This window comes from Lytechinus variegatus, chromosome 3, assembly GCF_018143015.1.
Source record: "Lytechinus variegatus isolate NC3 chromosome 3, Lvar_3.0, whole genome shotgun sequence".
NCBI lineage: Eukaryota > Metazoa > Echinodermata > Echinoidea > Temnopleuroida > Toxopneustidae > Lytechinus > Lytechinus variegatus.
The window spans coordinates 70,484,924-70,498,954 of NC_054742.1; the positions used below are offsets into that span (position 1 = coordinate 70,484,924).

General features: G+C 35.7%; 1 protein-coding gene across 1 annotated transcript in view; it reads left to right on the plus strand.

Moving 5' to 3' along the window:
* The first annotated feature begins 4,284 nt into the window (after positions 1–4,284).
* The window catches only part of LOC121411834, a 29,220-nt gene continuing 19,473 nt past the window's right edge, over positions 4,285–14,031 (plus strand). The window contains exons 1-2 of the mRNA XM_041604706.1: positions 4,285–4,396; positions 12,422–12,574. Coding sequence (XP_041460640.1) covers positions 4,364–4,396; positions 12,422–12,574 — 186 coding nt within the window. The 5' untranslated portion in view covers positions 4,285–4,363. The remainder of the gene's footprint in view (positions 4,397–12,421; positions 12,575–14,031) is intronic.

Consider the following 14,031-nt stretch of genomic DNA (forward strand, 5'->3'; position numbering starts at 1 on the left):
TAATTTTGCCACTGCATTTTTTTTCTCTGCCATATGTTTATACCGAAACCTATTCAAGGGCGGATGCCGGGAGTGGGCCGACCAATAAAATAGAAATAAGTAGAAAATAAAAGGAGTGAAAATGGAAACAGGCGAGAAAAGTGAAGGGGAGAAAAATGAAAAGGGGAGTAAGAGACTTTGCCGACTGTGTATATAGGCCTATATAAGCTGGCGCAAACTGAAACTGTCCTTTGCACTACTAGGAGTCACTTCACCCTCTCTCAAAGATCAGTAAATGGTATGGGGATCTGCACATGCAGGTGATGTATTTGAATTTTTGCCTATAAATCAGTCCGGGGGGCCACTTACATTGACGAGTGGATACCATGCGCGACCAAAAAAACGCGTAAAAAGGATGTCTTTTTCACGATAGGGCACGTTACGTACGTAACGTGATAAGGGTGTCAAAAACACAAAAATAATGAAAAAAGGGTATCGATTTCGCTAGGACAATTACGTGCTTATATAGGGTCGAATTAGCGGGGATGATGAAACAAAATTCAAATGTTTTATAAAGGATGTCCTTTTTGGCCCAACACTGAGTCCGATTTGCGTGAGGTGTAGAAGTGGGGTCGTACTTAACCAAATAAGGTAAAGCCGACGACCGAAGGACCCGTAACAATAAAACATTCCTGTACTTGGTTAGGGTTCATTTCAGGGAATATTTGCCAAGATTATCGTTTTGTTTCCAATACTTGTTAAGGGTAGGGTTTGACACCCCAATACTTGTTAAGGGGTGCATTTTCAGAATGTGGAAATTACGTGTTTAGGGTGCTTTTCGAGACCCCATGGTCGCGCATGGTATCCATTCGTGAATGGAAGTGCCCCCCCCCCCCCGGGAAATCAGTCCACGGTAAAACAAAACATAACCATCCACAGGCGTATCCCGCCACGAGCATGTAGGGACTCCTCTGCACATAAGTTGTATATATTTATATTATGTATGGAAATTGATTTCATATGAATTCTTGTTAACAAACATGAAGAAATTTTGTAAAATGGAGGAAAATAAATGTTTATTTGAAATAAAATGAAATGCAATTGCATCCCACAAAATGTGTACCAACTAGTAGTGAAAGAATACCCCTCGATGCCAGCAATACAAAAAGTGTTCTTTTCTATGCTTCAAGTGCAAAACAAATTCCCAGGTCTAAGAAAAGATATTGATATCTATAACGAAATTAGGCTTGTATAAAAGGCGACAGTTATATCCTAATTTTTGGTGGGAAGAGGATTTAGGTGGTTATATAGCTAACCCGGTGCGTCCGGAGAAAAAAAGTAAGTTAAGAGGGGAAAGTAATTTGGTGATATATGCTCATGTCTTTCTGCCTATGTGTTACTCTTTTTTTTATTATTGATATAATTTGTTACTGGGTATGAAATACGTGGGGAATTCTTTATAGGGTTTTCGGGCATTCAGAGGATGTGGTCTATTGCTATATATTCATCCAGTAAAGCATATATGCGGACATCATTGAACTACTGTACTATATGGACGATTGGTTCCAATCAGTGGACATTTGACCTGAAAAACCTGTATTGGTAGCGGGGCCCCTGGCCAGGCGCTTTGAACGAGGGGGATTTAAGCCGACATCCAATTTTTCAGCAATAAACTTGTGCAAAAAACGTTGAATGCCTTTCTCATTCTGTGTGTGATTTTCTTTGCTTGACCGCCCCGACCCCCTAACCCACCCCATTTTCAAAACCCCTAAATTTCTTTTATGGAACCCTTGAATTTCTCCTTTTCAGGGGCTTGGCTGGTATATAATAAAAAAAAAAAAACAGCTCGGCTCGTTATTTTTTCATCTGGAGTAATGATCGAAAGATCTCTTTTTTTGGAAAAATGAAAAGTTAGAATACACTACAGTCAGACAGTATTATGAAAGACTTCCTGTGGAGTTCATATTACCGACAAAGAGAAGGGAATGGGACTATGCATGGGTGATGGAATGAGGCGGATAAGAGAGAGAGGGAGAGACTGGCGGTGTATTTTTTTTTCATTTCCAGGCAAGAAAACATGACAGCAATAGAAACATTACAAAAGGATTGTAAAATTGAGCACCGGCCAATGCCTGGGGATCACCTATAAGAATTAAGAATTCTGTCGAGAGGTTCTCCACATTGGCTGGTGTCTACATGGAATAACACAAAATAGCAATAAATTCAAACATGTAAATTAACCTTCATCGTAATATGAATGGAAAAAAAACAAGGTTATCAAATTAATACTTTAAGAAAAAAATCAGATTGGGTCGAATCAGGAATTAGTCATTTATCAAATTAGAGACAGAGATGGTAGGTCAATTTATTGAATTTTGAGAGTCTGAAATGAATTGTTGTATATGACATTTGTCACGGTTATGTGCGGGTTTAACAAAAAAAAGAAGAAGCAAAGTACAGTGTATATAACAAATAATGATTTAAAAAACAAACAATCAAGATTTATACCCAAAGTATATTCAAGGAAACGACTTCTTCTATAGATATCAACTGAATTTAAGCTACCATGTAAAGAAAAGTAAATAAATTTATGTGTAACAGAAAAAAAACAATATGAAGAATGGAAAAGTATGGCAAAGTATTAGAAAATCAAATAATCAATCATAAATGAAACGCACATTCAAAGCATTGGTCCGATGTGGCTTGAACTAAGTTGAGAGCTTTACACGAAAAGGGGAATGGTAATTAACTAATTATATGAAGGTGTAATAGAATTTCAGTTGATTGAAATACCTGTATGGCAAATTATTAGAAAACCAAAATCAAAGTACAAACGAGAGTGTGACATATTAAATGTAAAAAAAAATCTAAGACATACTAGGAAGACTTTAAAAGGGATCACAATTTTGATACTGCGTGAGACTACAAATTAAGCGTTATTAGGGTATGGGTGCTAACAAATTAATATGCTTCTACGAGGGGAGGTAATTCAAAGAGGAAATTTCGTAACACATTGAATGGGAAAACGTTTGTTCCTACACACAAAAAATATTTTTCGTTTCTCGTAACAGACGGGAATTTGCCAACAAGCTGCAAGACAAATGGGGATAGAAAATTGACCAACAGATCGGAGAGAAAGACAAGAAAAAAAGGGAGAGAAATGTTGAGATGAGAAAAAGAAGGAGACAAATAATTTAGAAAGAGAGAGACGAAAAATAATAAAAATGGTTTCTTTCTGCTCCTGTTATTCCTGTTAGCTCCTCTCACTTTTCCACTTGATCCTGGCTCCTCCTCCCCCTCCCTTCTCTTCCTCCTACACAGCAAAAACTGTGGTGTTAACCGGTGTACATAGGACCACACCAGTTATTTTACACCGGTGTTAAATTGGTGGTGTTAGTTTACACCTACAGGTGTTATTAATAATAATAATAATGGTGGCTACTTATATAGCGCACAGGTCCACCTTTCGGTGCTCATGGCGCTTCAAGGAAAATAAACAGAAAACACAACAGTAATAGAAAACAAACAAGAATAGAATTTCAATTTTCCTGAAAAAAACACAATACTAAACTGTTAATGGGAGATTAAATAAGTTTTTAGCTGGGACTTGAATGTTTCTGTAGATGAAATTTGACGTAATTGGATAGGCAGTTGATTCCATAGCTTTGGTCCTATAACAGAGAATGCATGGTCCCCCCATTTGTGTTTTGTTCTGGGTGTCTGGAGCAATAGGGCATCAGATGATGAGCGAAGACTACGTGAAGGCTGATATTTTGAGATAGAGCTGCTGAGATATGTGGGGAAGAGAGAATAAATTGAATGATGTATTAGTAAAAGAATTTTGAAGGTGATTACAACACCTTTGGTTGTTACATTTACACTCTTTGGTGTTATGTTCAATCTTTAGGGTGTAATTTTAACACCTCAGGGTGTGGTCCTCTATTAACACCAATTGGTGTCAGTTTTAACACCACAGTTTTTACAGTGTATCATCTCCGTCATCTTCCTACATCACCTGTTCTTCATGCTCGACCCCCCTCCCCCTAATTGGGAGTATGGAACTCTATTACTTTGCAGTTCAGTGAACATTTTAATATGTAATTATTTTTTATAATGCAAACGAAATGAATTGACAATTTTTTTTCATATACTGTATATATAAATATAATCAGTAGATTATCATCCCCAAATAACGGATGAAATAGCGCTGAGAATGGGATAATAATGTGGAAAATTGTCCGAAACTATAACAATACTAAATCGGCATACCATACACATTACTCGCACAGCTGCTGCCAAGCCAAGCGGTTCCAGTAGACTAAAGCCCAAAGTTCCAAAAAGAAGGCAAAAAGACACGAGATATTTTTAATTTCTGTTGCTGGAAATGGATACAGATGATGAAGAGATAGTCCTTAAGGTGAGGATGCAATATTTATTTTCCTTCAATATAATACGGAAACCAAGAAATGATATGAAAAATGTCCGCAAGAGAATCTGATATCGGGCTCGGCTCGGGGAGCTCCGCTCTGCTGCGCTGGCTTCCGCCGCCGGAGCGGGGAAGCTCGGGCCCTGGATGCGGTCAAGAATCGCTGGGTGTAAAAACCGTCGATACAATAATGATACATTAATAAAATACAATAGTTTGCACTTAAATCGACTTTCATCTCTGTAATCTGTCTATACCATATGAATCAATATGAATCAATATCAATAATGAATCCACTTTCATCACAAAAAAATGAAAGAAAAAAAGAGAGGAAGGGAGATTATTTACCTTATTACCGGATCTACTGGAAAAATGCAATTAATTATGCAGTCGTGTTTCCAGGTCTATCACTGTTGCTATCTCCATCTAACTATTAAAATAATGTGTGCCTGTGTGCTGTGCCAGAGTTACTATTCCCATGGGTGAGCATTAGTCTTGAGGACGCAATGATGATGATTTTTTTAGATATGTCTTACATTTCTTCATCATTGACGTCTTGACACTCTCTCCATAGTGCCTTCAGCGAACGACCAAAACAAAGATGGATTTCCCCCCAAAATCCATCTTTTTAAACCGAAATGACTAGAATTTTGTTAATTTTATTAATTCTTACACCTTCCTACGCCTAATGCGTAGGAAGGTTTTAAATATTACTTTAAAAAATGTAAAAAAATGAAGATTTCTTACCTAACTGATGCCGAGTAGACCTCTCGTTCCACATGTAAACAACGGAAATACAATAGCGTCGACCCTTGAACCGCTTATGTATGACGTACTTCCGGAAAGCAATGCCGTCTTAACGAACAATTTAGAGATAAAAAATCTTATTTAACAAATATTAAAATTTATTTCGTGATCATAAATAATTCATATCAATATATATAAATTATTTATGATCACGAAATAATTTAAATATTTGTTAAATAAGATTTTTTATCTCTAAATTGTTCGTTAAGACGGCATTGCTTTCCGGAAGTACGTCATACATAAGCGGTTCAAGGGTCGACGCTATTGTATTTCCGTTGTTTACATGTGGAACGAGAGGTCTACGCGGCATCAGTTAGGTAAGAAATCTTCATTTTTTTACATTTTTTAAAGTAATATTTAAAACCTTCCTACGCATTAGGCGTAGGAAGGTGTAAGAATTAATAAAATTAACAAAATTCTAGTCATTTCGGTTTAAAAAGATGGATTTGGGGGGAAATCCATCTTTGTTTTGGTCGTTCGCTGAAGGCACTATGGAGAGAGTGTCAAGACGTCAATGATGAAGAAATGTAAGACATATCTAAAAAAATCATCATCATTGCGTCCTCGTAAGACTAGGTGAGCATATTGCACTGCAGACCAAAACTTGTCTAACTGTGACTTGAATCTGTTCAACGTTGATGCAGTAACTATCTCTGCCGGCAAGGAGTTCCAGTCATTTACAACTCTGGCACTGAAAGTATTTTTTCTAACATCCAGTCTGCTTCTCCTCACATACAATTTGCATAGATGTCCACGTGTCGTCTGAGTTGATGCAGATGTGAAGAACATGTCCTTGTTCAAATCATCAATGCCATTGATGATCTTGTACGTCTGTATCATATCCCCTCTTCGCATTCTGTACTGAATGGAAGGTAACTTCAAGGAACGAAGCCTTCTACTGTATTCTTGATCTTTCAATGATGGCACCAACTTGGTCGCACGTCGCTGAACTTTTTCAATGGCTTTAAGGTCACAGACATACCTTGGGTGCCAAATAGCATTTCCATACTCAAGAATAGGTCTCACCAATGCTTTGTACAATTTAACAATGGTATCTTTATCTCTATAATGAAAGTACGCCTGATCAGAGCAAGTACACGGTTGGCTTTCAGTATGGCACTTGCAACATGGGAGTGGAACTTCAAGTCAGAGTCAATGATAACTCCTAGGTCTCTCTCTTCGCTGACTTTTTCAAGCACAGTGTCATCAATCTGGTACTGAAAGTGTACGCTCTGCTTTCCTATGTGAAGAGACTTACACTTAGATGCATTGAAGTTTAGTTGCCATTTCTCTGACCACTCCACCAGCTTATCTAGATCATCCTGAAGTCGGTCACAGTCACTCCTTTGCTTGATTTCACGAAATAGTTTTGTGTCATCTGCATAAATCTTGACAATTAGCATGATTAGTATGCACCCAGGCCAGACTAGCCTGGATGCGTCTGGGGAGTAAAAATCATCTACTTTACGTAGGCTTACTCCCTAACGCCTGGCTCGGCTACCTATGCCTGGTGTGTAGAGGCCAGGATTACCCATGGTGAACCTAGACCTAAATCACCAATTTTAGTTATAGTTTTTCGCCCAAAGTTATGTACATGGGCAAGTTTTATGTTTACCCCCATTTAATTACATTTTTCTTACTTTTCATTAAATAAATAGTCGTAAAATTGAAAGAAGTTAAGAGCACAAACTGCCAACTTGGATTAAAAAAATACTTGCATCTGCCGATGGATATCAGGAATCGCAAAATATTTTTTTTTCATCGATAATATCATATAAAATCATTTTATGATATTTATCAACCGAAACAAATATTTTAGGAATCGTGATTTTTATTGACAAATGCAAGTATTTTTAAAATCTAAGTTGCAGCTCTGCACGCGTGTTACCGCGTGTGTATCTAGGTATCATAACAAAGAAATCAAAATGGCGGAATAAACGGACGGGGGTAAATGAACGCTCTTGCTCTTAACTTCTTTCAATTTTACGACTATTTATTAAATGAAAAGTAAGAAAAATGTAATTAAATGGGGGTAAACATAAAACTCGCCCATGTACATAACTTTGGGCGAAAAACTATAACTAAAATTGGTGATTTAGGTCTAGGTTCACCATGGGTAATCCTGGCCTCTACACCCAGGCATAGGTAGCCGAGCCAGGCGTTAGGGAGTAAGCCTACATAAAGTAGATGATTTTTACTCCCCAGACGCCTCCAGGCTAGGCCAGACCAGTGTCCGGATCACAGCTTTTGGAGATGTGAACCAGTGAAGTGCTGACCCACCAGGACATGATCCGGCCAACCTAAAAAGAGTAGAAAGAATTTGCTCTGAATACATAGTCTAAGGACTGCGTTCAGAATTCATATTAAGTAGATCTAAGTAATACAAATTTTAAAAAAAAAGGAAGGAAAGAAAGAAATAAAAAAGAAAGGATGAAAAAGGAAAAGAAAGAAAGAAAAATGGAAAAAAAATGAGATGAAAGGAGAAGAAAGGAAAGGAAAACAAATGAAGTAAAGTAAAATGATTAGAAAAAGAAATGAAAATGAATAAAGTAAGAAAAAGAAGGAAAAAAACAGGATGGAAAAAACAAGGATAGAAAAAAGTTCCCCTGCATTCTTAATGATAATAATAATAATATAGTATCCCTAAATTAGACCCCAAAGTAGCCAATCTGGAATAAAATTATTGGAAATGGTTTTTTGACTGATTTGAGTAGGTATGGGTGTCAACATTTACCAAAAAAAAGTTAGGATGAATACGGGTTGGGGAAAGTGCTTTTTTTCAAGGTCAAAGGTCAATGACCTTTTCATATATACTGCATAATGGTATCTCTGAGATGGAAAGGTGCAGGTTGGTGATAATGGTGTCAAAATGCACAAATTCTTACCAGAATATCAAATAAAATGAAATTAAGTACCCAGAATGCACATTCACCGATAAAATTCAAGGTCAAAGCCTTTCAAAGGTCAATGACCTTTTTTACATTATATACCATACTGCATAATGGTATCTCTGAGATGATAAGGTACAGGCTGGCGATCATGGTGTCAAAATGTACAGATTCTTACAAGAAGATAAAATAGAATGAATTCAAGTACTTAGAATTGACATTCACCAATGAAATTTAAGGTCAACGGTTTTAAAAGGTCAATGACCTTTTTACATTATATATACCATACTGTATAATGGTATCTCTGGGATGAAAAGGCACAGGTTGGTGATCATGGTGTCAAAATGCACAGATTCTGACCAGAAGACCAAATGAAATAAAATGAAGTACCCAGAATGCACATTCACCCATAAAATTTAAGGCCAAAGGTCAATGACCTTTTATACATTATATACCATATTATATAATGGTATCTCTAAGATAAAACGGCGAAGGTTGGTGTTCTTGGTGTCAAAATACACAGATTCTTCCAGGAAGATTAAATAAAATAAAATTAAGCATCAAGAATTTACACATTCACCTTTAAAATTCAAGGACAAAGGTCAATGTCCTTTTTAACATGAGATAATGATAATGGTATCTCTGAGATAAAACATCACAGGTTCGTAATCTTGGTGCCAAAATGCAAAGATTTGTACCAGTAGATTAAGCAACAACAAAATCAGTATGCAGAATATTGTTTCACACTTGAATTCCAAGTTCAGATGAAATAATATATATATATATATATATATATATAAATGTGTGTGTAAAGCTATACATGTACAACAGCTTTGGCAACTCTTTTATTTTAAATATTGTGTAAAGAAATGGATGAAGAGAACAATGGTACATATAATATCTGTGTGTATAATCTGTATGAAATATAAAATAACAAAACATTTATCCTATGTGTTCATATTTGTGATAATGTAAATAAAGATGGCTAATTTGTAATGAAAACATGGAGGTTTCATAATTTCAGTCTGAAGTAAGGTCATGGAGAATGTATTTAGCGGTCAGAGGTCAATGAACTCTTTCCAAAATATCAGTGGAAATTGTTTTAAAAAGGTGATAACCAAATAACACTTCTTCATATACTGCGATGCATTTCCAAAAGCAATGAAAAAAAAAATGAAATGGATTATACAATTTGAAATTTGATGCATCATAATATCTAAATTAAGGTTGTCGTGTCTTTTTCTCTCCAAGCAATAGTCCATTCATCTCATTAGCTTAATCTTCTGAAAATGGATAGGATAGGTCTAAATCTCATGTCACATCTTGCATCATCTGAGAGCATTTCCAAACAGCAGAGGGATGACGATGAAGATGAAATGAAGGCCATCATTAGAGCTGCAGTTTTTGTCATAGTAAATGGCATGTATCTCAACTTTAACAAAGATGAATTCCCGTATTATTATTAATTACCTCTCATTGCGAGCTGCCAGAATCTCTTGAGATGCTAATGCTGCATGGCAATCTGCTATCTAGCTGCCGTAGGTCACCCATGATGCTATTTCTACTAGGTATCAGTTTGTACAAGGATCATGTATTTGGTCCAGAACAACTGATTGTTATCATGCATAGTAATGAAATTCAAAAGGAGATAATAGCTTACAAGTACACATCCATTGACCTAACAACACTCCTACAGCACCACTTCCAGTTCTTGAGGATCAAGCTGTGCAACATATCAGTAATAATATAGATCCTGGTATGTTATTTTCCCTTGACAGAACATTAGGCTTTCATTGAATGGGCCAGATCAAAGTCCTGAAAATGTCAGGTTTCCAAGAGTTTGATTACTCTTTGCTGAAGTTGAGACACTTAACTTCATTTACTATGACAAAACCTGCCGCTCTAATGATTGCCTTATTTCAATTCTTCATCATTGTCCCTGGCTATATGAAAATGTTCTTGGACATGTTGGATGATGCCTATCTTTTCCATTTACAGATTAAGTTATAGTATATATAGTATTGATTGTAGCATTTGAGGTTAGTGAAATATTGCTACAGAGAAATTAGTACCTTGATTTAGATTTATAAAATGCATATCTAAATGCTGCTACTTTAGACAACTTCACCATTTCAAATTATATCATACATGATTTTTTTTTACACTTTTGGCAATGCATTACTACAGTATATATCAAAGAGTGCTATTTGATTTCAATTTCACCTCGAACTTGTATTTTGACATCATCATTGGTCCAGGAATCAACTATTAAACTTCTGTTCATTTTCCACACAGGTGAGTCTTTTTCCCATCAAAATCACTATATACCTACATGCCACAATCAAGTTATTGATCTATTTACTTAAATTTCCAGCAGTTTTTGACATAGTTCATTGACCTCTAACCCCTAAATATATTTTTCATGGCCATTATTTATCCTTATTTCAAAGTGAAATTATTAAACATCCAAGTTTTCATTACAAATAGCTATCTTTCATTCTATTATTCACAAAAATGTGAATATAATGGATTAATTTTTTTTTTTTTTGGGGGGGGAATTATAAATGGATATATCAATATTTATTAACTTTTGACCTTTGACATTGGATATCAAAGGTGAAGGATAATTCTTTAATATTATTTTGTGCCTTTTTATCTTCTTGCAAAAATTGCTTTTTGACACCAAAATCACCAACATGCAGCGTTTTATCTCAGAGATACCATTATACGATATATAACCTATGTAAAAAGGTCATTGACCTTTGACCTTGAACTTTATGGATTAATATGCATTCTGGGTACTTAACTTCATTTTATTTGATCTTCCTGTAAGAAACTCTGCATTTTGACACCAAGATCACTAACCTGCGCCTTTTCATCTCAGAGATACCATTATACCGTATATGGTATATAATTTTAAAAAGGTCATTGACCTTTGAAAGGTTTTGACCTTGAATTTCATTGGTGAATGAGCATTGTATGTACTTGATTTGATTTTATTTGATCTTCTTGTAAGAATCCGTGCATTTTGACACCAAGATCATCAACCTGCGCCTTTTCATCTCAGAGATACCATTATATCGTATATGGTATATAATGTAAAAAAGGTCAATGACCTTTGAAAGGCTTTGACCTTGAAAGTTTTCGTTTAATGTGCATTCTGGGTACTTAATTTCATTTTATTAGATATTGTGGTAAGAATTTGTGCATTTTGACACCATTATCACCAACCTGCGCCTTTCCATCTCAGAGATACCATTATACAGTATATATGAAAAGGTCATTGACCTTTGACCTTGAAAAAAAGCACTTTCCCCAACCCGTATTCCTCCTAACTTTTTTTTGGTAAATGTTGACACCCATACATACTCAAAACAGTCAAAAAACCATTTCCAATAATTTTATTCCAGATGGTTACTAATTACGGGATACTAAATAGGCATTCATAGCGCTATCTAGAAATATTCTATTCCGAGGCATGTTGTTATTACCCCGGCTTTAGCTCGAGCTGCCTTTCAGTGCTCTTGCATTCAAGGAATTGATCCTGCCGGGTACCCATTCACCTCACCTGTGTTGAGTGCAGCACAAAATGGACATATTTCTTGCTGAAGAAAATTACGCCATGGCTGGGATATGAAGCCAAGACCCTCTGTTTCAGTCAGAAGACTAATCCATCTTTCTTTAAAGAAAGAAACAGAAAAAAAAGATGAGAAAAAGAGGGAGGAGGGAAGGAAATACAAAGAAAAGAAAGAAAAATAATGGAGAAGAACAAAAAGAAAGGAAGAATGAACAAATTGAAAGAAAGAATTAAGGAAGGAATGAAAGAAAGAATTAAGGAAGGGATGAAAGAAAGAATTAAGGAATGAAAGAAATAAAGAAAGAAAGAAAGAAAGTGAAGAAAGAAAGAAGAAAATAAAAATTAATGGATAGAAAGGAATGAAGAAATGATTTTTTTAAAGAAGGAAAGAAATAGAAAAAAGAATGAATGACATAAAGAAGGAAGGAATTAAGAAAATAAATGGACACAGAAAGAAAACTAGGAAAGATTGAAAAGAAAGATAGATGGGATGGGGCATGAAGGAAGGATAGAAGAAGGGATGAAGAAAAAAGGAGGAAAGAAAACAAAGTAGGTTTCAGCAATGGCAGTGCCATGGTGGGGGGGGGGCACCTGATCTTGTTTCACTTTGATATGAAGAAGAAATGCGGTATTGAATCATAATAAATAGCAAAAGAATTAGTGACTAGGTGATGTCATCAATTCCTTTGCATACTAATCAGGATGTACAAATAACTTGTGAAATTAATGTGTTCTTTTGTACAGGGTTCCCCTCTCTATCAGTATTTAAAAGAAGCTTGTCCAGATGATGGTTTCCAGTGTTTCCAAAGAACAGCTGGGGTTGAGGGTGAAATATCACCAGGAAAACAGAGAAGAGGTCTGACAGAGCACCTTCATGATGCTTGTAAAGTCATCCAGGTAATTCCTGAAACAATGAATGAATGGCTGAATGAATGAATGAATGAAATGAGTGAATACACTGTAAATGAATTTTAAACTATACAGTGCGTATCTAAAAAAAAACGGGACAGTTTTGAAAAATCTATCAAAATTTTGTTTCAAATTATGATGTCTATATTTTGATGTTAAAATGTGCTCTAATGTCTCATCTTTTAAATGCCATTTAAAAGAATGAGTTTCGTTCATGCTTGAGCGTACATGAAACATTTTTGTCGGGTTAAAAAAAGGCTTGCGCCAAATGACATATAATATTGATTATCAGACATGTCAGACTTCTTGCTTATTGCTTGTTCTTTATGTTCTGTTGGAAATAAATCTGAATCTAATCAGCAAACCTCCTTTTAATCTTTTCATTATCTTTGCCTCAACTTTAAAATTCTATTCATTTTGAAATTTATTCATGTACTTGAATTGTTCTGTTGTTTTTGTCTCACCTGCGAAGCAAAGTGAGACTATAGGCGCCGCTTTTCCGACGGCGGCGGCGGCGGCGGCGTCAACATCAAATCTTAACCTGAGGTTAAGTTTTTGAAATGACCTCATAACTTAGAAAGTATATGGACCTAGTTAATAAAACTTGGCCATAAGGTTAATCAAGTATTACTGAACATCCTATTAGAGTTTCATGTCACATGACCAAGGTCAAAGGTCATTAAGGGTCAATGAACTTAGACCATGTTGGAGGAATCAACATCGAAATCTTAACCTGAGGTTAAGTTTTTGAAATGTCATCATAACTTAGAAAATATATGGACCTAGTTCATGAAACTTGGACATAAGGTTAATCAAGTATCACTGAACATCCTGCCTGAGTTTCACGTCACATGACCAAGGTCAAAGGTCATTTAGGGTCAATGAACTTTGGCCAAATTGGGGATATCTGTTGAATTCCCATCATAACTTTAAAAGTTTATGGATCTGATTCATGAAACTTGGACATAATAGTAATCAAGCATCACTGAAAATTTTGTGCAAGTTTCAGGTCTCATGATTAAGGTCAAAGGTCATTTAGGGTCAATGAACTTTGGCCGAATCGGGGGTATCTGTTGAATTACCATCATAACTTTGAAAGTTTATTGGTCTAGTTCATTAAACTTGGACATTAGAGTAATCAAGTATCACTGAACATCCTGTGCGCGTTTCAGGTCACATGACCAAGGTCAAAGGTCAATGAACTGGCCGAATTGGGTGTATCTGTTGAATTACCATCATAACTTTGAAAGTTTATGGATCTGATTCATGAAACTTGTACATAAGAGTAATCAAGTATCACTGAACATCCTGTTCGAGTTTCAGGTCACATGATCAAGGTCAAAGGTCATGTAAGGTCAATGAACTTTGGCCATGTTGGGGTTTTTGTTGAATAACCATCATATCTCTGTAAGTTTATTGGTCTAGTTCATAAAAAGTGGACATAA